At 44.7% G+C, this 24428-nt stretch overlaps 1 protein-coding gene across 3 annotated transcripts in view; it reads left to right on the top strand.

Annotated features, from left to right (window-relative positions):
• Window positions 1–5507: 5507 nt before the first annotated feature.
• Window positions 5508–24428, top strand: part of LOC113126781 (tenascin-like) — a 31807-nt gene continuing 12886 nt past the window's right edge. The window contains exons 1-7 of one of the 3 annotated variants that reach the window (XR_003295334.1): window positions 5508–6662; window positions 8276–8641; window positions 9053–9110; window positions 9248–9466; window positions 12592–14889; window positions 16995–17110; window positions 24131–24284. Coding sequence is in view for 2 of the 3 variants with exons in the window: in XM_026300914.1 (XP_026156699.1) it covers window positions 8507–8641; window positions 9053–9110; window positions 9248–9466; window positions 12592–14889; window positions 16995–17110; window positions 24131–24284 (2980 nt within the window). In the remaining variant the exon portion in view is untranslated. The remainder of the gene's footprint in view (window positions 6663–8275; window positions 8642–9052; window positions 9111–9247; window positions 9467–12591; window positions 14890–16994; window positions 17111–24130; window positions 24285–24428) is intronic. The other 2 variants (XM_026300914.1, XM_026300915.1) reach the window with 2 other exon arrangements.

Below are 24428 nucleotides of genomic sequence, written 5' to 3'. Positions count from 1 at the left end.
CTCCGATTGGCTCATCAGGACTGGGTTTAATCTGTTTCAGTCTGATGGGTCATAACTCAGCAAACACCACTCCACTGACACATCACCTGCACTGATACTGTCTCAGGCTCAGGTGATGATGATGATGATGATGATGATGCAGAAGGTTGAAGATTAGCCGTATGGAGACAGGTGAAAATGGGGCCTGTGTGCTGGGCAGACTGGTTCCAGAGGACAGACGTGTTGGCGAGCTCTGTCCATGACCATGGGAGTAAATATGCCACGCTCTTTTTAACAACTGCAGTGTGTCTGTGCAGGATTCGGCTCCTGGTGAACAGACATGTGGTTGAACGGTTTCTTGCTGTAACAGGTTTGGGCTGATTCACAAACATAATCTGTGTCCTTTAACCCGTCACGTTTGGCAGTCGTGTGTTTCGGTGTCGATTTTGCCTTTACATGTGTTTTTCTGCGTTACGTTTGGCGGAGGAGAGAGCAGGTCTGCAGCCAGGCTGACGGGTCCTCCCGGGCCTGTTGTACATGAGCTCCACACAGTAATGAAAATCTGATCCCTCCTGATGTAATGCTGCAGTCACTTTGTGTTGGACTCATACAGGGAACGGGGGAGAGCTGGATCCCCCGCTCCCTGATAGATTCTCAGTCTGGACAGTATTTCACAGCAGCTGCAACACAACAAGGAGCCTCTCACACGCATGGCGAGGGAGATTTATGTGTGTGCATGTGTACGTATGTATGAATGTGTGTATCCCAGCAGATGTTAAACATGAAGTGCATTGGTTATAGAAGGTTTTTGGACTGTGTGTGTTTTTGGACCGTGGGGTGTGTGTGTTCTGTCAGGAAATGGACGAATGCCTCGGTAATGCAATTTTCCATTTTCTCTGAAGTTTAAAATACCTTGGACAAACCTCATGCTAGGGGGCACGGGAGGACAGTGGTTAGTGCTGTCATCTCTCAGCAGGAAGGTTCTGGGTTCAAATCCTGTTCAACCCAGAGACTTCCTGTGTCTCTGCCGTTGCTGGTCCTGAGGCCTGTTGCTCCACATCCATCCATCCATCATCTGTACCCCCTTATTCCTAACCAGGGTCCCCAGTCCATCACAGGGCCACATAGAGACCAACAACCTCACACACTCACACTCACTCCTATGGGCAATTTAGAGTCACCAATCAACCTGACATACATGTTTTTGGACTGTGGGAGGAAACCAGAGTACCTGGAGAAAACCCACACAAGCACAGGGAGAACATGCAGACTCCACACAGAAAGGCCCCTGATGGGTTTCAAACCAGGAACCTTCTTGATGTGAGGCAACAGTGCTAACCACTAAGACACCGTGCTGCCTTCCATATTACATGTCATTCTTAAGTCAATGACTGTACATGAACTGCAGCAAAGCACATAAAACCACACACAAACCACTGGTTTCCTGCAGACACTCCCAGCACTGATGTAACGTACAGACAAACCACAGTGAGCTGTCGCTAAGTGTCTGTGGGTGTCAGCTTCCTCAGGCTCTTACTGTGCTGCTCAGATGTGGTGCTGCGGTTGAGGTGAGCAACATGATCTAACATGTGGTTAGTGACACCTCTCGGGGTCGGTCAGCCACAAGCCACAGAGCGGCTTTTCAGTTTCCTGTGAAACTCAGTGAGAGGTGCAAACCGCCGCGGTTACACAGACTGCAGGTTGTTTCCGCTGTCTGAAGAACTTCAGTCAACACAGGCCTGATTCCAGGAGACTGCATGTCCTGATAGAACTGGCTGGAACATATCTCTGTTATCACGAGCAGTAAGTTGATCATTGCACATCTGTTGCCAATAGAAGCACTAATTTAAGAATGAACAATAAAGGTTTGACACATCTGAATCTGAGTTAAAAAGATTTGAGAGTTTTGAAACAAAGCGGTGAAGTGGCTTTTTTTGGCTTTAGAGAAGGTCAGTCTGAAACCAGGACTGCCTGTTAATGTTGTTAGGAGAGATCTGGTCTGTTGTTATCCTGATAAATAAAACGAGTCATTAAATAATCTGAAACTGGGTTTTAAATTAGACCCTAAAACCTTAAGAAGCAGAATCGGTCTGTATTGTATTTTTTAAATCAGATGCAGATCAGTGTGTTAAGTCACGCGCCCTCAGACTTACTCTCAGTACTTCATTAACGCAGTAACTCGCCTTTAATGGATTTTGGTCCTGCAGCCTTGCTGGTTTCTGGTTGGACACATTTCCAAACACTCGCCAAGACAAACGCAGCTCGAAGACCTTACAAACTTTCCTTTCCACCTCTAATGACTTTTTCCTGCTTTAATTCCTTTATTTTTCATTCTTCTTCCTTTCTTCTTGGCCGCTGCAGTAAACTCTCCTAACGACCCGGTTCCCCTGTCGTCTTAATGACTCCTCTCCCCTTTCTCTGGACTTCCCTCATGGCAGCACTTCCAGGTTGGAAAAAGAAGCCAAATTACTACAAAAGACACAAAGCAAGTGACAGTTTCATTCATCCAGTAGATCTCAACGTATTTCAGTCTGGACCAAACACAGACCTTACTGTGGTGCCATGGAAGGTGTTGACCGGTTTTACAGATAAAAGGCTTTAAAATACCAACTCAAACTGATCAGGATGATGTGAAGCAGCGTTAAAGCTCTAATCTATTCCCCATCATGTTATTGCTCTTTCATAGTTTCGAGCTTCGGTTCCAGTCGAATTACAAAATAGATGGAGAGAGGCCTGGAACTTTCCCTAAGGGTCGACTTGACAAGTGAATGCAACAAAATCCCACCTGCTGTGGGAGGAGCATTGCACACACACACACACACACACACACACACACACACAGCATAAGGAAAACTGTTTGACAGCCTGTGTGTGTGTGTGCGTGCGTGTGTGCGTGCGCCGTGGGCAGAGAAAGGAGCTGTGGTGAACAGCATCTCTACCTCACTGCTGATGCTGCGCCCCGACAAACTCCACATCAGTGTGAAATGGGTTTGACCTTTCCTTTAACAGGACCGAGGGGACCAGATCTGGGGTTGCTAGAGGAAAAATTATGATGCCTGATATCCTGAAAACACTTAGCCTGGAAGCTCGGCATCTGTGCGTTAGAAGTTAGGGGCCCACTGGAGACAATGGAGGACTTGACAATGTAGACCAGCACCAGAAACATCGACCTTTATCATGCAACAGGGACATTGCAAACAAGCTCGGTAAGAGGTGGAGGAGCCAGACCAGATCAGGAAAGTCCCAGAAAGATGCGTTTGCATTGAGGCTTGAACACATTTTCAGATTCATAGAGGAACAAATAGATTGTGGTGCAATCACCCAAAGGTGAGAACAGGTGTCATGAGGACTACGCAGATGGATGTAGGGAAGTGAAGATTGTGGGACTAACTGACAGCAGGTCTGTGCTCTGGTGTCACAGCTACAGAGAATAAATCAGCATCAAGACTTAAAGACGTCTGTGTGGTCACGATGTTTCCACTGTATAAAACATTCTTTGCCATGTTTGCCCACATGTGACCACAGACCCACGTGTCGTCATGTCTCTGTAGAGCACGTGGCTCCTGGTCTGCAGCAGCTCAGCTTCCTGCCATTAGGACTAAAGTGCTCTGGGTGGCAGCAGCAGCACTTTGTCAATCAGGAGCTTTAGCTGGTCAGGCTCCAGTTCTCCTTCCTCTGTTCCACAACAACCTGACTGTTGCTTTTCTACACAGGTCTGCAACTCTGTCTCCTGCCCAGTTATTTTAGATTATAAACACTGATCCACACTCTCCGTTCATCAGCCTTGAAATTGTTATTACAGAAATCTGGATTTTGCAAAGATCCACCACACTTAGCTGCAGTTTGAGTGAAGCCAGAGCAGACTGTGGTGAAAAATAAACCATAAGTGACTCACAGGGGTAAAGACACACACAAAGTCTTTGTCTGTCAGAGTCAGTGACAGAACATTCAAGACTCAATTTCCAGCTCTACAGTGCGAATGCTCTGGTTATTTTCGGCTCCCACTGACTCAGTGTGGCCTGGGTCCTCACACATGTGGTGCAATTAGTCTTTACTTTATCGTGCATGTGTTCTTGGTTTCTAAGGCGTTTAGGAGCTCCCTCAGAGACCACAGACGTCCAGTTGATGCGTCGACAGGGGGACGCTAAAGAAGGAAGTAGTTAAAATGACTGACTTACTTTCTAATCCCTGAAACACACAAAGCCAAAGGAAGACACATGAATTCTCCGAGGTGTCAGAAAATAGATGTCTTCACTAATTTTATATATTTAAAAAAAGGAAATGGTTTTTAGCGCTGACAGAGCTCAGTGCAGTTTCCTCACACGTAGGAAATCTGTGGTCATGGAAGTTAATACTGGCCTCAGTGCGGCACAGGTGGACATGTTGGACATTGTGTGTCTTTAGATCTGCTTTGTCTCTGTGGTTGTTTTGTGTCTCTGGAGCTGGAGTGGAATATAAAGTGAACTCAACAGAAATTATTTTTGTTTTGAGGAAACAGCAGAAATGGAAAACACCTGATCCTGGTCAGCCGTCAGTGTGAACACACCTTCAGCTCCTTCTGTATGTGGACGACTTGGAAAACTTTTTGTTTATTCTGTTTTTGGATCCACTTTAGCTTTTACTTTGGTAACAACAACATCCTGCAGCGAAGGTCTCTGGCTGCAGATCTTATCTCACTTGTTTTCAGTAACTGAGGCCTAGTAGAGCCAGAGTCAGAGCCTCAGTTTGGTTTGTCAGGGTTTTTTTGCAGACTTTACCGTTGAAAGTCTTTTACACTTATAGTTCAAACAAAAAGGAAATAACGTGAAGAGAATCAGCTCTGTAAGGTTTAAAAACCATGAATCTTTTTGCAAACACCTAAATATTCAGATCCTCTCTAAGATCATAGTGTTTTTAATGTGGACCTGTGCGGATCAGTGGTGTGTCAGCGAAGTCTGCAGCTGTTGTCTTATGAGAGAAGCCTGGGGGAGAGCGAGGTCGCTCACACTTTACGGCCACTTCGTAAACTTAATAGGAAGGTTGACTGGCCTCCAGTCAGTGATTAGTGAGCCTGAAGGCACCACAGCCTCCACCTCACGCTGCAGAGAGCTGAACCTGTGGAGCTGTCTGACCAATAAACTGGGTGGTGCTGTTCTGTGAGGCCCAGTAATCAGCTCCACAGTTAATTTCAAGGTGCATCGCTGACAGAGCTGTAATCAGTCTGTTTATTTATCGTGAGAAAAAGCAGCGATGTAAAGGATGACGGCACGAAGGTGCGTTGTCCCAGAGGTCAGTAAGAGTTCAGCCCTGTAGGAGAGTTAACAAAGTTAACTCACGGTTCACACCTGATGAACCATCATCTCTGTGCTCTCAAACCCATAAACAGATTCTTGTTCTTGTTCGATCGATTTTATTTAAAATGTTTAAATTGTTTCATTTGTTATGCAGATTAAATATCTGTGAGGGCTGGTTCACGACACTGTGCAGTTAAGAGTCAATGTTAAAAACACAGTTCACCATTCCCAGCCAGCTGCAGTCATTCACCTGTCCAGGTGCACATGATGAGGTGCTTTGAAACAGTGTGTGTGTGTGTGTGTGTGTGTGTGTGTGTGTGTGTGTGCATGTTCGGCATTTTTACTGGATTTCCTGCGTTAATGAGAAAACAGGTGCAATAAAACCAGTTATGTTTGTGCAAACATTCAGCGTTTCATGTTTTTAATCTCCTCCTTTTTTTTCCTCTTTGCAGCCTGCATGTGTTGACGCTGTCTTAGTTCACTCTGATGTGGCTCTACGACTGTGATGGACCATAAGAGTCCAGACACACTTTATATTGGATTAAATTATTATTTAGAAAGACATACACCTGTGTGTTTGAGGTCCCACAGTTCACACTGCAGTTTAGGACAGACACCAGGGCCTGAAGTCCAGGAACTGTCTGTGGACTCTGTGATCAGACCGTGCGGAGACATGGATCAGGGCCAGCAGCTAAAAGAATTTATGTTTATCATTGCAAAACCTGACTTATCTAAATGTTTCTAAATTATCTTGTGTCATAACAGCCAATGGTGGAAAACATCTTCATTGCACCTCCCACCCTGTTTGCCCTGTGATCAGTCAGACCTGCAGCAGCTTCTAGTGACAGAAGTTCAGATAAGGACTTGCACGTGCACCTGTGCAGTATGTGTAAATAGTGCACAGTATACAGTAAATGTATCTGTACATATGGGAGCACTCTGACATCCTCTGGTCCTGATGCTTGTTCTGCTGCCTGAGGAACACGACCCTGCAGTCGAAGGCTCTGACTGGCTGTTTTTCTGCAGCAGGGTGTGAATCCTGTGTTTGGGCAAAACAAGAGCGAAATCAGCCAAGTGTCTGCGTGTGAGGTCAGGGCAGGTCTGTGAATCTGTCAGGTCGGGCAGCGTCCAGCAGAGGACACACACACTGAATCATCTGAAAGTTCAGATGTTTTCTATCAGAAATCTCCCGCCCAGCAGGGACCTGTACAGCCCTCAGACTTACATCAGAGCGAAACAGAGAGTGAGGGAGGAAAATTCTTCAAGAATGAGAAAGTTTTGCTGCTCTCCTCCCCTTTCATTTGTTCTCTTTCCTCCCCTGCTCTCTCTCCGTCCTTTCCCCTCCCTCCGGCTCTGCTGGTCAGTCAACGAGAGCTTTGGCCGGACAGAGACTCTCGCAGCTCTGAGCAGGTAGGAGCAACTTTTTACCTTCTCTGGGAATTTGCATCATTTTTGCATCTTGGATCAGTTTCATTTAGAATCACTGAACAGTGTTGTGGGGATTTTTTTGATATTGCACCAATATGCACAAGGAAATGTGAGTGTGCAAGTGATTTAAACAATTATTAATCAATCAGACTGCAACTGTTTTGGTCCTCAGTGAATAAGAAGTCATTTTTAAAGAAGCCTTTAACTTCCCAGTTATCAGCTTTTCCTGCTTTTCTTTGTGTTGTGGGATAAAACATGTTTGGGTGTGAACAGCTGGTTGGAGAACATCAGCAGCCAGTTATCACACATTCATTATTAAAAAGAATTATTTACAATCACTAACCAGTAAAGAAAAGAAATCAATAATAATCAATAAATCAGCATAAAAAGTTTTCAAATATTAATTTGTGCAGGATAAAAAAGTGTGTTTTATGTGTTGGCTGAAGAAAATGTTTTTTTGAATTCAGACTTTATGGCTCAAACATAATAAGAAAGAAAAGTGATAAATAAAATAAATGTTAATAATAAATAAAAATACATTTCTTTTATGACTTCCTTTAATGAAGTTTAATTTGCAGACTTGCAGACTTTTAGGACTGAAAGGCAAATGTCAAACCACAGGAACCAGGTCACGTCGTCTTGTGGCCTGTGCGTCCACAGGTTCAGGTGTCAGAGCTGCTGTTAAAGTAGCAGCAGCTCGTCAGATGGAAATGTAGAAATGTTGATGCAGACCACAAACGCTGAGCCATGGAGATGAGTTCATCGTTTTGCATGGTGTCCATATGACCCTGGCATGTCACAGTCTCTGTCCTGGTCTGTGATGGACTTCACAGATGGACTTCAGCACTGAGCTGGTTCATGAAGCTGGTTATGGCTCTGAGTCTTTAGACTGTTGTTAATACTGAACAAGCAAAGTCCTGAATGACTGTCTGACTGACTGTCTGAATGACTGTATGACTGACTGTCTGAATGACTGTATGACTGACTGTCTGACTGAACGACTGAATAACTGATGTGATGCTGATGTTGTGGACCCGCTCCAGCACTGGGAACTCTCAGCAGCTGCCTCCTGCAGTCAGACCTGCTGCTCCCAGTGGGTTTGAGCCGGACAGACGACAGTCATTCGGCCTCTGTAGCAGTAACAAGCTTAGTTTTTATAGCTCTCTGGGGGGACCAGGGTGGTTGGATCATGTCGGGTTTGACTCATAGTTGTGGATACACTCAGCCACTGTGTGTGTCAGAGGAAATGTCAGGGGTTATATTTATCTTTTCACTGTAATTTAATAATAATGTGGCTCTTTGTTGCTGTTTTTTCTTATAAACTTGCCAAATTGCCTGAATTACCAAGTACAGCATGTCCAATTGATGAAACTGTCAGTGTGATGCCTGTGCCACTGACCCGTGAAGTGAAGAGAAGTGAAAGACTCTGACTGCAGATGTTGTTTCCATTGTGGTTTATTGGCTGACACGCTCCACTGATGGGCCCATAAACAGCTAATGGCCCCATTTCTGCTAATTGTGACCAAACTGCAGTTTGCTGAGCCAATGTGTAATTTAAGGTGGGTTTAAATCCGTCTTTCTGTCTTTGTTCCAAGCTGGAGGAAAATCAACCAGCGTCAGCGAATGTCATCACATGTATAGACTTTGAAAAAAAGAGACAGTAATTGAGGAGAGATCCCTGGGACCTGCAGTCCAGGTGCCACTAATCTGTGCTCCTCAGTCCTGGAAACCAAACCAGCTGCTCCAGTTGCCTCACAGCAGCATCTTTCCCTTACCTTGTTTTCTGAAACAAGCAGAGGGACTAGTTTCCCTGTCCCACCCCAGCAATGATTCCCTCCACCCCCCCCATCCTTCTTATCCTTCTCCTGGTCGGTCCGGCCCTCCTGACTCCTTCCACCTCCCAGGAGGTACAGGTCAGAGGTGACAGGACACCGAGGGACACCAAGCAGGACTCCGTCAAGGTGATTCGCTGGTTAGATGGGTGAGAGAATGGGATGGATGGATGGATGGATGATAGATGATGGATGGATGGATGGATGGATGGATGGATGGATGGATGGATGACGGATGGAGGGAGGGATGGATGGATGATGGATGGATGGATGATGGAGGGATGACAGGTCAAAAGATGTTTTGAAATCCTAATGAAATTCAATGTGTGTAAAAACAGAAGAATCATTATTTTAGGGCTGTCACTTTTGACACATCTGTCAACACTGAGCCACTTTAATTGGTCTGAGCTGTATCCTCCAAACTTTTCCGGTTCACCGTTGCCTCTGTCAGTCCGTCACCTGTGAGAAGTCTCTGTATTCTGTTGGACGTGCTGTCGGACTGGTTGGACTGAAAGTGTCGCTCTGGTGTTATTCCTGCAGGTGGTGATCTCAGAGGGCTGTGCCACTCAGGGCGGTTCATCTGACGTGAACCAAGGAGGTAAAATAAACTGCTGCTTTGACATTTTTTACAAAATCAAACAGATGTAGGTTTTCACAGCACAGCAGTACAGATGTGAGCTATTTCCTACATCACCTGCAGAACATGATCAGCCTGCTCATCTCTGTATTTCACAGGCAAAGAAATCGACCTGGCTGCTGGTTCTCCTCTGGTCCTGACCCATAAGATCAAACTTGTTCCGACAGGTTCTGGTTCAAGACCTGGGTCTTGTGGCTGTGAGGCAGACTTTGCTGCCCTGCGGGAGCGTCTGGAGAGGCTGGAGAGGGAGGTGTCAGCCCTCAGGGAGAAATGTGAAGGAGCCGGTGGAGGCTGCTGCAGCTCCAATGAGAGCAAAGGTAAAAGCAGCTGCTTGTTGTTGTTTATTATTGTTTTTCTAATAATAATTCATCAAATCAGAATGAAGCATGTCTTTAGTAATAACGAACACAGAAATACAGAGAACACTGGACTGGGATTCATCAGGTGGACACAGACCCTGGAGCAGCAGGTTGGTCTGGAGCTGCTGGAGGTGGAAAGGTCTAATTGAACACTGCTGTGTTCACATCCTGTTTCTGTTGCCCAACATGAACATCAGCGTTTTAATAAAGAGATTAACTCTTTAAAAAAAACAGAAGTGAGACAAGTGCAGAAATCTCCAGGGTGGAATAACTAAACTGTGTCTCACACTGAGAAGGTGATTGAGAAAATATGTTTCCTGGACTTGTCAGTTTCACTTTGATTGTCTAGGCCAGTGGGAATCAAAATGAAGTCCTGGGACTCTGAGCAGGCCCCTGATTATTATCATATTAGTCCAATGACATCCAGAATTCATTGCTCCAACACAGAGATAATCTTGTCTTCTCTGAGACTCTCCAGTAGAGCCCTAACCTGCCAAAAACCCACAAATCAGCTCTAAAACCACTTAAAGCTTGTTCCTCTTATCAAGCTGCACTAACAATAACCTCGAGTCATTCGTTTCTGCTCTGGTGTTTGTTGGCAAATATAAACCCAACTCTCTGAGAATGAAAAAAACTGAAGAAACATGAGAGGTTGATGATTTGGATCACAGCTAACCACAATCATCAGAATCTTAACAATTAAACCAACACAAATGCAAGTTTTCTCTCGTGGTTCCTGGTCTGATGTTTTTTCTTTGGAGGTGATAACAGGAAGATCAGAGTCGAGAAGCTTATGGGTGTAGATTTCTGCCTATTTACATCCATCACAGTCTGAAAAGACACATCTGGGCTTTTGTCTTGTTACTTTGCAGCACAGACGTGTTTAGACCAACATGTGCTGAATAAATGAAGTCATGGAGAGCAGTGGAAAACTCCCCTCTATGCTCTTACGACGAGGCTGAACACTGACAGCAGTTTACCTCTGTCGATCAGCAGCAGCTGACAAACCAAAGCTAATGGTGGAGTCCACAGACCACAGAGAAAATCAGTGGTCTGAATAAAAGTTAAAAATAATCTGAAACTGCTTTTTACTGACTTTGTTAATCGCCAGTCTAAGTTAAGTGGTTTTTGAGCTGCCCTTAAGTGTAAATATATTGTGTTTCCAGGAAACTGGGTGTGAAAACAATGAAATTGAAATTGGTTTGATTTAAATAAAATATGTACGGCTTTTACCACAAGAACCTTTTCTGAGCTACAAGTGGAGCATAAACTGAGAACCATCATTTAAGTTCCCCTTTCCCCTAAGTTCCAACTTTCCCTGTACCTGTGAATCAGAATCCATCTTCAGCACCCGTATAATGTTGTCTAAAATCCTAAAACTGCACAGTAGTGAGAAAAGACACTGATCTATGTTCAGATTCCAGACTGTGCATCTTAAACACACAACATAACGAACTGGCCCTATGACCACAGCAGATGCGTGGGTCTGTTGTCGACCCAGTTACTCGTTCAGGCGTCACAGTGAATGTATTAAAAAGAGGAAGGGCCCAGATTTATGCCCAGCTCCACACAGCTGGTCCTGTTGATGTCCCTCTGCACTGCCATCGCTGTATGTGGCCGTCCCCTGCTGTGAGCAAACTGTGGGAATGTGAAGCAGAACCAGGCCCAGCGAAGTTTCTTCAGGTTTAAAATGAGTAGAACCATATTAGGTCTGATTCATATTTTTCCCCGCATTTCATTTTTCATCTCCTGCTGAAAGTCTTCATCAGAGCTGGAAACAGATTCACTCGTAACGTGTCCAATCGCGTGCATGTCTTTGTTCCAGCCCGTCGCATGAATTCTTACTTCACTGCTTCTAGCTCCTTCTCCTGTTCCAGTGACTCATCCTGCAACACACACACACACACACACACAGGAAGAGCATTACAGTGTGACCTCCTGCTGCACAGACAGATGACAGGCATTGGATGAAGAATTAACCAGTGATAGAGAAAATAGCCAAATTAAACTGTTTACATCCGAAGATTGTCCGTTTTTTCTGTTGTTTTCTATTAAAGTAAATACATATGACAGCACAGAGAGATAACATAAAAAAGACTGAACCCATTCATCGCATTCCCATCTGTACAGATCTGTCAACAGAATACCTTTATCTGCAGAAAATACTTCACACAGGAACATACAGTACTTGTACTCAAACTTATAAGTGAAACAATACTTGTGTATGTGTGCATAACGGGATTGTTTACATTAAGGTTTAGGTTAAGCTTAGGTCAAAGGTCAGGGTTAGTTAAGTTTAGGGAACGTCTGCATGCAACGCATGTAAGTCCATGTCCCCACAAGGAATTAAAATAAGTGTTTGTGTGTGTGTGTGTGTATATGTCTGTGTGTTTATGTGACTATTCTCTGCCCAGTGTGATCTCAGTCTCTATTTCTTCACAATCCACCCTCCTCTCAACAACACACACACACACACACAAACACACCCACCCACTCAAAGACACACACAAAGACACACACACACAGACATGGGGGATAATTAGTGAAAACAAGGCTCCATGACTTTCTAATTAGAGCGGATTAGACCTCCACCCCCCAGAAACTGAAGTAGAAAAGTTTTCAGCTCTAACTCAAGTCATGTTTCTCTGAGCCTCCATCACTTTAAGAGACGAAGGCTGTGACATTTACTGTGGACAATCATGGGGGGCTTTGCGTTGGCTTCTCCTCGGAAGGGGGGGGGGTGTCAGTTATTATTGATGAACAAAACTATCAATGTTAACAACATTTTCCCGACTGCTGCAGCAACATTTAATACTAGAGAGCAGAAAGAGAGTAGTAGGGTAGTAAGTAGCAGGAATATGACTAATGGATCACAATAAAATCACCAGTACATCATAAAATACAAAACAGTTTATTTCAATTTCTGAACATGGCTGTTCCAAAACAAAATTGCACACAATGCAACACAACCAAAACCTTCAATGTCTTGTTACCATCTAGAGCCAAACCCAAACTGCAGCCCTCCACATGGAGGGTAGAATCTGTTTGATTTATCTGTTTCTCACAATTTTCCTTTTTTTCAGGAGCAGGCTGCTCCATTAAAGCAGAGGTGGACAAGTGTCCCAACGAGTGCAGTGATCAGGGTCGCTGTGTGGATGGAAAGTGTGTCTGTTTCACCGGTTTCAGTGGACCAGATTGCAGCGGGTCCAACTGTCCTGGAAACTGCAACGACAATGGGAGGTGTGTTAACGGACAGTGTCTGTGCGATCCTGGGTTCGCTGGTCCTGACTGCTCTCAAAGAGGCTGCCCCGACAACTGCAACGACAATGGGAGGTGTGTTAACGGACAGTGTCTGTGCAATCCTGGGTTCGCTGGTCCTGACTGCTCTCAAAGAGGCTGCCCCGACAACTGCAACGACAATGGGAGGTGTGTTAACGGACAGTGTCTGTGCAATCCTGGGTTCGCTGGTCCTGACTGCTCTCAAAGAGGCTGCCCTGACAACTGCAAAGACAATGGGAGGTGTGTTAACGGACAGTGTCTGTGCAATCCTGGGTTCACTGGTCCCAGCTGCTCGGACAAATCCTGTCCTGCAAACTGCAACAACAGGGGGCGTTGTGTCAATGGACAGTGTGTGTGCAATGATGGGTTCACAGGCCCGGACTGCTCTGAGAAGGCCTGTCCTAACAACTGTAATGCCCATGGACGGTGTGTAAATGGTAAATGTGTGTGTAGCAGTGGATTCACTGGTGCAGACTGCTCTGTGATTTCGTGCCCAAGAAACTGCAACAGTAGGGGGCGCTGTGTTAATGGACAGTGTGTCTGTAATCCTGGATTCACTGGCCCAGATTGCTCCAAAAGGGTGTGTCCTAATGACTGTAACAACCGTGGACGGTGTGCAAATGGTAAATGTCTGTGCAACAGTGGCTTCACTGGTGTGGATTGCGCTGAGATTTCCTGTCCTAAAAACTGCAACAAAAGGGGACGCTGTGTTAATGGAGAGTGTGTTTGCAATGATGGGTTCACTGGCCTGGACTGCTCAGAAAGGACATGTCCTAACAACTGTAACATCCGTGGACGTTGTGTTAATGGTAAATGTGTGTGCAATAGCGGCTTCACTGGTGCAGACTGCTCTGAAATCTCCTGCCCCGGAAACTGCAACAAAAGGGGGCGCTGTGTTAATGGGCAGTGTGTTTGCAATGATGGGTTCACTGGCCTGGACTGCTCAGTCAGGACATGTCCTAACCACTGTAACAACCGTGGACGTTGTGTTAATGGTAAATGTGTGTGCGACAGCGGCTTCACTGGTGCGGACTGCTCTGAAATCTCCTGCCCCGGAAACTGCAACAAAAGGGGGCGCTGTGTTAATGGAGAGTGTGTTTGCAATGATGGGTTCACTGGCCTGGACTGCTCAGTCAGGACATGTCCTAACAACTGTAACAACCATGGACGTTGTGTTAATGGTAAATGTGTGTGCGACAGTGGCTTCACTGGTGCAGACTGCTCTGAAATCTCCTGCCCCGGAAACTGCAACAAAAGGGGGCGTTGTGTTAATGGAGAGTGTGTTTGCAATGATGGGTTCACTGGCCTGGACTGCGCAGAAAGGACATGTCCTAATGACTGTAACAACCGTGGACGTTGTGTTGATGGTAAATGTGTGTGCGACAGCGGCTTCACTGGAGCGAACTGCTCTGAAAACTCATGCCCCGGAAACTGCAACAGAAGGGGGCGCTGTGTTAATGGGCAGTGTGTTTGCAATGATGGGTTTACTGGCCTGGACTGTTCAGAAAGAACATGTCCTAATGACTGTAACAACCATGGACGTTGTGTTGATGGCAAATGTGTCTGTGACAGTGGGTTTATTGGTTCGGACTGCTCTGAGATTTCTTGTCCTGGAAACTGCAACAACAGAGGGCGCTGCATCAATGGACAATGTGTTTGCAATGATGGGTTCACAGGCATGGACTGCTCTGAGAAGGCCTGTCCTAACAACTGTAATGGCCGTGGACTGTGTGTAAATGGTATATGCGTGTGCAACAGCGGCTTCACCGGTGAGGACTGCTCTGAAAATTCCTGTCCTGGAAACTGCAACAGCAGGGGGCGCTGTGTTGAAGGACAGTGTGTTTGTGATGATGGATTCACAGGCGCAGACTGCTCTGAAAGAACTTGTCCCAACAACTGCAGCAACCGCGGGAAATGTGTTAACGGGAAGTGTGTTTGTGATGTTGGTTTTGCCGGACTGGACTGTGCTGCCGCAGCCTGTCCCAAGGACTGCAACAATAAAGGACGGTGCATCAGCGGGAGGTGTGTGTGCCGCCGAGGCTTCACTGGACAGGACTGCAGCCAATGTGAGGAAGGGATGACCGGACCCAACTGCGACATGGGTGAGTCAAATCCATCACAACACAAAATGTGTTAATAAGACATCACATATGCTGATGATATACCATTATACATTTAGGTTCTGTCAGAAAATTAACTGGTGCTGGGAAGTTAGGAAGCTGATTTAAGTTGGGGTAGGAACTAACAAGCTTTAGGTGCAAAGCCCCTTCTAACAGCTTCCCTGGAGAAGTTCAATATAAATGTCTTTCTTTAAAACGTTCTTTAATTTTTTCCTTAGTGACATCAACTCTGTCGTTACAGCAGGTTTATCTACAGGGGTCATGTTTGAATCTCTCCTGTCCACCCAACATCACATTGAGTTTGTTTTTCCCTGTGTGTCTCAGGGGGTAGTAACCTCCAAGAGAGCACTGCTTGGTATGTAAGCACAGTTTGCATTAGCCCAGCTGCTTTGCTTTAGTATAATTCTGTCATAAAATTTAATAGATTGAACACACAAGAGCTCACAGTTTGTTGCTGGTGCGTACATGTGTTTTAAACTACTTTTTGGATGGGTGGGGGGTAGACCTACTGTCAGTCTTTAACATCTGCATCTTATTGATTTCATTGTTTCTTCCTATTGTGCCCTAAGCAACCATTGCATGTTTCAGTATTGAGGACCTTTCCATTCATTGTACTAATTCAGTAGGTCAGTGTTTGCAGTGCTAAGTCAGGCTGCCCACCTCTTACAGCTCTGTTTGTTGCTGCTGTTGTTGCTAGGCTGCATTTGCATATTAGCCTGTGTGTTTGGAGCTGGTTCGAGCTGCAGTGATTCCAGTGACGGAACTGATTCATTAACAGATCAGTATGATCCAGACTTGTCCATAAAACTCCCTCAGACGGCTGCATAGTGGCTGACAGGGCTGCTGTGTTTTCCCAGAAACAACTGTCCCCTTACTGTCCAGGAATCTCAGTCCTAAAGACAGAGGTTAGTGGGCAGCAGCAGCACAGTTAATGCAGTTACAGTTACAGAAATGTAATGAAAGGTTTTGTTTGCTGCTGTGCCTCTGTGAGGAGCGTGTTGGGTTTTGGTAACTGCTGACAGAAACATTACATCAGTTGCTGTGTTTTTATGAGCAAATGGTGCAGTAAAATAAATCAGTGGATGATTATCACGTTCACCTTCACTGCCGTCAGGCTCTGTCAGGCGACGGCTTCATGTAGCAGAGTGCTAGATGTTTACTGCAGCAGCCGATGGCACAGGAAGTCGCCGTATATCCAACCTAGAATACTGGCTCAGGTGATGTCTACAGACTTTAAATACGTTTTACATATAAATGTTTCATCAGCAATGCAAAGATGTGTATTGAGAGATGCTGAGAAAAGTATCTGGGCATTTCAGTCTGTTTGGTTCTTTTACGTGGCTCGAGAAGACACTTGGCTGCCTCTCGCTGATCCCTGTCGCTCCCACATCATGGACCTGGACACGGCTCCTAATGACAAAACCACCTCTGCATCACTTTCAGCAGCAGATCAGATAAAACCGTTTGTGTTATTGTGGTGGTGCCAGTGAGCAGGCGGTGTAAGATTTCACCGATACATCACTACGCCTCAATACGACCTTTTCAGAGAATAAGAATAAATCCAGCAGCAGCACAAGCACACGCCTGCTGGTTCATTTGTTCCACTGGATCAAACCTGCGTCGAGATCCTGTAGAGATCCATAAATATATCTGACATAAAAGTTAACAACTGAGTGATGCTGTTCTCATGCTGAGTTTCCGATGCTTCAGCAGGAATAAAGCTGTTTCTGTGTTGGTGTCAGAGTTTTCAGACTTTCTGTGCAGTAAATTTATACCTAGACTCAGAACAACAACACATTTTTAAAGATTGATTAAATGAAACGTGAACAGTCTCTCACTTTCTTCAGAGATTAGGGACTGCACCTGGACTTTTACCTCAGTGCAGTGAATTTCTTTAATTTGCCAGGTACTTAAATCCGATGGATTAATTATTATCAGTTTCGGTAAAGTTTTAATCAAATCATATTCATGTTACAACATGGTATAAACATGAGCAACTTGTTGGTGCTGTTCTGTCATATTATTGGATGTAGGTGCAATGTTCTAACTGAGAGTCACTGTCCTTCTCCTCTTCTTCTCTCCCTCAGTCATGTCAGGGGTTTCCCAGCTGAGCACTCGGGACATCACAGAGACATCGGTCACTCTGGGCTGGACTCCACCTCCCGTCCAGTATGAGACCTACCACCTGACCTTCACCAGCCAGGTACACAACAGGTTGTCAGATGTGGATTTGGGTTTGGCTGTTTTTGCTTTTCCTTCCACATCTCTACCCACATGAAGCTGTGGGGAGGCTGCGTTTGAAAATCTATAAAAAAGCAACAGATTTAAAGTGTTTTGTTTAAATATTTAGTTAAAATTGAATTAAGATGAAAATGAAGCAGAGTGTGGGGTCTAAAATCTAGACCACGAAAATATCAAAATTATTGTTTTTCTCTCTGTGTGAGACAGACTGGTGGAAAATATACAAACACATTTCTTCAGGTAATTCAGACAGCAGATGTGTTTGACTAGAGGCTCGTTCAGGAGTCTGACAGCGGGTCAGGGGGTCATCCAAACACTGCCCCCGAAACTTAACACCAGATCCTCAGGGAGTTTTAAAACACGTCTGATGGGATGTTTATCTCTTTAGACAGTCTCCTCTGCCTGAGGAGGTGAAATCACCACACTGTGGCGCTCAGTCACGAGATAATACGTCTCTTTTCAAACTAACACTGTGTGCAAGAGACATATCAGACCAGGACCTGAATAAGTCAATAAAATCCCCTTTACAGAAGCCCTGAGATGAATTATATACAGAAAACTATTTAAATGAATGGTGGGTCAGAGATAATAAATTCTGTGTGATTCCTCAGGTAAGGATTTGGTCTGGGAGCAGCTCTTTCTGTGGATCATGTTGAAAAGACATTTGGCTGTTTCTGTTCCACAGTAACAACTGTTTCCACAAAACCCCGAAAAGACGACAAACAATAAATATTAGGCTTCTGAGACTTCAGCGGTTCCAGGAATCGTTTCCACCAAATGAAAAATGTCCAGTGACGTTTCCTAAAAGCCCCAAAGAGGATTCACAGCACACGTGGTCTCCAGTAAATTAACTCCTGTTTGGTAAAGTCATGGTGACGAATGTCGTTTTGTTTGAAAACATTTAAATAGTAGAAAATAAAGTGGCAGGATACTAAAATATTTCTTAGCTATAAATATCTGTGTTTCCATCCATCCTAAAATTATCCCACTAACTTTCCAGCCTCAACTTCAGCTCTGAGCCACATTTGTGTTAGTTTTTTAGCTTTTTATTTATTTCCCTGCTGATCTTCATCTGTTTTCAGACACTTTCTGTCCTAATGAGATGATAATGTTCAATGGCAACTGTGTCATTTGTCAGTTTACTCTGAGCTCTAGGTAGAATCTAAATCGCTTTCAATGATCCTCCTGAATATTCCTGGAGGTTTAGCATCACAGACCAGTGCTCCCACTTTGATCACATGCAACGACCAGTGCAAACTGAGGTTAATGAGATATGACAGCAGTGAACTGTCATTCCAAGACATCCACGTTCTGCTCCAGGGTCTAGAGACATCAGCAGGCAGCAAACACCAGGCTTTAGACAGTGATTCAAAGTCTAACCAACAAATAATCTGATTAAAAATAATCCAGTAAACAGATTAGAATTTATGTGCTGAATCTCAAACAGGGTTTGACCCAACATTCAAGTGTTTGTGCTCACTGATCAACGGGCCGACTGCCAAATAGCCTGTTTACACTGAGGGGAGGGAGGGCCGGAGTCCAGAACACAGGTAGTTTTAACGACTTGCACCGAGTCTGAACGGCAGCAAAGAGAAAACAAGCTAACCGGTGGGTGTAGTTGAGTTTTGTAAGTTGTCGTCGGCTGAAGGAGCAGAGCTCATGTGGAAGACACTGACACCTCATCTTGTCTTTTTAAAGATGTGTTGCATTTCCTCGCTCATTCTTCTGGAGCCAGACTTTTAGACTTTAATATCCTGCCTCACAGGAATCCTCTAATTCAGCACACAGAGGGTGTGTGCTTAGCGACAGGGCCAACAGCACAAACAGCATCAGGTCATCGTCGGACAAACAAACTGCAACATAGCAACAGATTCACTCAGTCTGTAACGTCAACATATTGAGCACAGCCAGTAGGGCAGCTACTGCCCAGCTCCAGTCCTCCGCCCTGCCCACAGGTGTTTACCTGGATCAGGTGTGTTCAGCCAATCAGAAGCTGAAGGCGGATTGGGATTGTTGTGGTACGTCCTCCACCTGGACCAGCACATATCTGGCTGTTTTTGTGTTATTTATCATGGCTGCTCTACCATCAGACCGGAGTCCTGTCGTCAGACACCACAAACATCATTTCACTGACAAAACTAAACATTTTAATGTTTTTAGAGCAATTATCAGGATTTGGTTCGTTTTTATTGCAGCTTTTGAAGTTTTTAAAATAGTTTCACAGTTGATTCTCATCATGCGCAGCAGTAACAGCTCTGACCCAGCACCTTCAATGCTAACAAGTGTTTTTCAAAGCAGCTGTCGGACCCCAGACCGCCTGCTCCATCACATGGCCTGTGGTCGTTTCGTGCCGTGAGGAAGGAAACACATCAGCCAGTAACCTCTGCTTCACTTGTTGATCCGGACTGTCCGTTTACAAACATGTGTGACCAATCTGCAGCAGGAGGCCCTAAAGAAGTGGAAAATTACTAATTGCCTTGGTATTTATGAGAGTGGCGCTGAGGAGAGAGAGCAGGCTGCCGAACAAAGAAACTACTTCTTACCCTCACTCCATAAATCAGTCCAAGCTGAAACTGTCACTGAGATGAAAAGGAAACTCGCTTTAAATTACTCCCCACACACACACACACACACACACACACACACACATACACACACACACTCCTGAGCGTAACACCTCACCACACATGTCGTAGCTTTGTCTCAGATATGTTTTCCCACGCACACAGTTACAGCAGTCACCTCATACACTCATTCTTTTGGAGCAAACAGCAGTGATCTCCCTGCGGTGACATCATTGAGGGATTAAGGCTCAGTAATGACTGTGTAAGAGGTTTGGAGCCGAACGACGGCACCAGCAAATATCCACAGCCACCTACGACCGAAAGGGAAGACAATGATTAATGGATGGCGGGACAGGAAGAGTGAGATGAGAGGCGTGTTAAGTGCTGCACAGGGACGTGATGAGAGGACATGATGAAAACAAAAAGACAGGTTATGATTGTCTTTCTGAACCCACAGAGAGGAGAAATGATCCTGGCTGGAGTCCATCTGAGAGAGAGAGACCAGAGAGAGAAGAGTTCAGGCTGAAAAGGCCCAAAAAGTTTAGTAAATGAAATGTGGATCTGAACATAAACTGCTAGAACCCAGTAAAATCAGAACACTGGGTTTAATTAAATACATGATTTTAATTAGAAAATGAAACAGTTCTTTCTCCGGTCCACAATAACTGAGATTGTGAGTGTCTCAGCTTCAGTGTGAGTCAGACACAGTATCAGGGTCTGCTGAGCCACAGCTGCCCCGAGCTCCTGGGCTCCCCCTTCAGGGTTTTCTGGGTATGTCCAACTGGTAGAAGACTGGGTTAGACCAGAACTGACTGCAGAGATCGTACATCTCCTCTGGCCCCAGGAAGAGCAGGGAGACGACATCTGGACTAACTTGCGCTCTCTGGCTGAACTGCTTGGACTGTACTCCTCCTCCCTCAGCTCTCTTCATATTTATATTTTGGTCGTCCAGGAGAGACGAGTCGATTTACAGTAAACTGTGTCGCAGGTTAGAGACCGAACAGAAGCTGCAGAGCAGGATGTACAGTGGGAGACGGTACGGACAGAGCAGAACGAAAACAGAGGAGCAGTGAATGAAACCAAAGCTCAGAGCTCGAGGACAGAGATGCAGATGTGGGATGCTTGTTGCTATGGAAACTTGTAAACACTGTCAAAAACATGGCGACTGCCAAAGAAGTGACATCATCACCGGCCCACAGCTGTGATGAGAGAGAGAGAGAGAGAGAGAGAGAGAGAGAGAGAGTTGTTTACCAGACTGACAACAGATAAACAACAGAGCGTCACAACAACAGCAGCTGACCTGAGAACAGTGAACACTGACTGACTGACACAAAGATTCATCATCACATTTTAAAAACATCAGCTGGTGCCGACAGCTGGACAGCACCGAGCCCAACATCAGTTATTTGCCTCATAAATCGCTCGTTACGCACGAGGCTGTAAATCTGTTTTAGCACAAACAATAAACCAAAAACAGTTTACCCAGCATTCATGCTTCTCATTGCAGCTTCCTGTTTATCCCATTGTTTCCTGTGCTTTGAAGATATGTGCCAGTTTTTAAGATGAGTTCCCTGATGGTTATTGGTTATTGATCCTTTATAGGAGGCACACTTCCTCTCAGCTTGTTTACTGATCTATATGGTTTCCAGACTGTTAGCAGTCGGTTTAGTTGTGCAGGTATTGTTGAGTTCATTCAGACCCAGACCTCATCTCAGTCTGTTTTATAGGAGCTGGCAGGTGTTTTATGGTGCGTCACTTCATGATATGTTCAGGTTTCCCGTCCACATTTGACTCCTGTGCTGTGCATCATGTCTCGCACAGTCACAATAAGTAGCTTAACCTGAAACTGAAGTGGACTTTAAGAGGTTAAAGTCTTAAAGGACTGAAAATGTCTTAAAAATGACACAAGCTCTGTTTTTTATGTTGCAATCATCAGACATTTATGTAGCTCGGAAATGATCTCACACGAGTCCCGCAGTCAACTTTTAATATTAAAGCGGAGGTTTACATCGTCACCATGGACACGGTTACAAACTGTGACTGCAGCCTGAGCAGAATCTGACCTGGTATCAGAACCAGTCGGCTTGTTTTAGTGCTGTCACTCTTCTTCATATGGAAGCAGTTAGTTTTATTTTTTATTCTAGCCTGCTGTTCAGCTGCAGACACAGACACAAAGATAACATACCAAAGATAGACAATAATAGTTCCACAGGAACAGGTTGGAGCCTCCACCTCCGGTTTTTCCTCCAGACTCCACTATGATGTGACTGTGAATCCTACAGAACCAGTGAAAGCATCATGGGAGGAAGCAGCAAATCAAAGGTGCAGAAGCAGATTCTGATACTGACGATGGAAGTTTGGTGTTGGTGTTGTAACGTTGGTGACGAGTGCTCGGTTCAGTAAAAAGCGTAGTTCCTACACTGTCGTTCCTTCTAAGCGTGTAGTGTAGTGTCAGTAATTATTATGTGGTCGTCTGAATGCTACCTCTGTATCTACTATTGAACATGTCATTCCAAAACAATGGTTATTAATGAGCTGCTATAACCGCCCCCACTCGTCTGGTTTCTGTCTTTGCACCAGATGTTGACCCAGCTGCAGAGATTTGCTCCCATTCAGACAAAAGAGCATGAGTGAGGTCCAACACTGATGTTTTGAAGTGATAAGGTCTGGCTCGCAGTCAGGGTTGAGGTCAGGGCTCTGTGCACGCCAGTTCTTCTATGGCAGACTGGGAGAACTGCTTCATTATGAACCAAACGCCCATGTCTCCTAACTTGTAAGATGCAACAACAATAATTTATTTACGCTCCTGTTCTCCTGAAGCAGCAGCCTTTACTTGTATATCTTTCCCTCCAGTTTGACACTAAAATCTGATGTATCCAGAAAATAACTGTGTTGAAAAGCTTCTTCTTTCTTCAGTTAAATTGAAAGGCCCAAACCAGGAGACACAAACCAGAACCAAAAGTAGACACCAGTGACTTCAGAGCTTCCTCCACCATTCCTCAAGTTCAGGATAACGTGTACAAGTCTGCTTAATGAGCTGTGGCACTTTTGCTTATGTATCTCCAGTTAATGATGTCTGTGTGTCTCTGTTACAGGAAACTGTCTCATTAATGGATGTGGATGTGGATGTGGATAAAAAAGGTCCGTCAGCCCAAAATGACCGATTCAGTGTGAGGCAGTGGAGACTTTATGTCAGCGTTGCCCAGCAGTGGTTGTGTGATTAGTTATCTGAATGAAGTTAATTTAGGGCTAAATTGCAGTTTTCTGTGGATGAATCACCAGAACCAAAGTTCCTCAGGACAAATGAGTGGTCAGTGCAGCTCAAACAGGTCTTTCATTCAGCAGTTTTTCATTAAACTTCAAGCCAGACGTTTCATTTCCTCTGCATGTGACGCTCACGGTCCTTAACACAATAAACAAATGTCAATGAACTAAGTGTATCTGCAAAAGCACAAAGTAAAAAAGGTTCAAGCTCCAAAGATCACAAAATGAACATAACTTCAGAAGTTGCACTTTGATTAGTGATCAGTGGCCCAGTCAATCTTCCTCATCATCATCCTCATCCCTGAGACGCCGCCAAGCCTCCACTCGTTTTAAACTCGTTTTGTGTCATGAATTTATTGCAGCCTCAGTTTTAAAGGCATCACCCTCATTCATATGTTAATGGTTGAAAGTGTTTTGACACGCAGACACCCTGAAACTCCAGCACCAGGCAACCAGCATAGTTACCAACATGGCAACCAGCTGTGGTCCATTTCCTTTACAATATGGTATCCATTCATTAAAGTCAAAAACCAGCAGCGTAATCATGGCGTTTCATCCTTTCCAGTGCAGAAAATGAATATTAAGACCTGGGACTTTTTTCAGGATGAAAGTGCCTTGAATCAATGTGCAGCGTGAAATGGTCCCGACTGAAATATGGAAAACTACACTCAACCCTGTCATGATATTCGTCCTCAAAGATGAATTAATTATTTAAATGCATCATGTCTTTTCTAATCAGTGTCAAGTATGGAAAAACATTGCTGATCACCATCTGTCACACAGTTCAGGTCACACAGCAGCTTCAAGATATGAAGGAAAATTTTAAATCCCGTTTGCCTGAAAAACCTTCACAGACTTTGCATTTTGAATCTTTATTATGTGGAAATTTATAAAAATTCATCAGTTGTATAACATTTGTCTATTTGTAAGATGTGTGTTTTTCCAAACTCTTAGAAAGCGGCCTCGTGTTTCTGTGCGACTGCAGCCCACACATCCAAAACTATAACGCTGTAGTTTCTATACCTTCAGTTTCCCTCTGGACTGTTTCTGTTTTACTTCAGTTTTACTCCACAAAAAGAAAAGACAACAGGTGTGTTCACCAGTTCACTTAAACGTTTGATCCATACATTTTTCTTTTTGTCATGGCCCAACAGAAGGAGGGTGACCAGCAGATAACGGCGCAGGTGGACGGCAGCCTCAACACCTTCACCCAGACAGGCCTGGCAGCTGGTCAGGAGTACGTCGTCACCGTCACCGGAGAGCTGGAGGGCAGGAGGGGAGCTGAGAGCACCACTGAATTCATGACCCGTGAGCTTTGTCACATACAACACAAACTTGTGGTTTTGTTCTTGGTCAGTTTGGAAAAAACTTTGAACAGTAGACAATGAAGGTTTTGGATAAAAGGTTTTAAGTCCTTGATAAAATTTGGAAATTAAACCTAAATAACTGTTT

This window comes from Mastacembelus armatus, chromosome 11, assembly GCF_900324485.2.
Source record: "Mastacembelus armatus chromosome 11, fMasArm1.2, whole genome shotgun sequence".
NCBI lineage: Eukaryota > Metazoa > Chordata > Actinopteri > Synbranchiformes > Mastacembelidae > Mastacembelus > Mastacembelus armatus.
The sequence above is the reverse complement of the archived record's forward strand: the minus strand, read 5'-3'. Positions and strand labels throughout refer to the sequence as shown.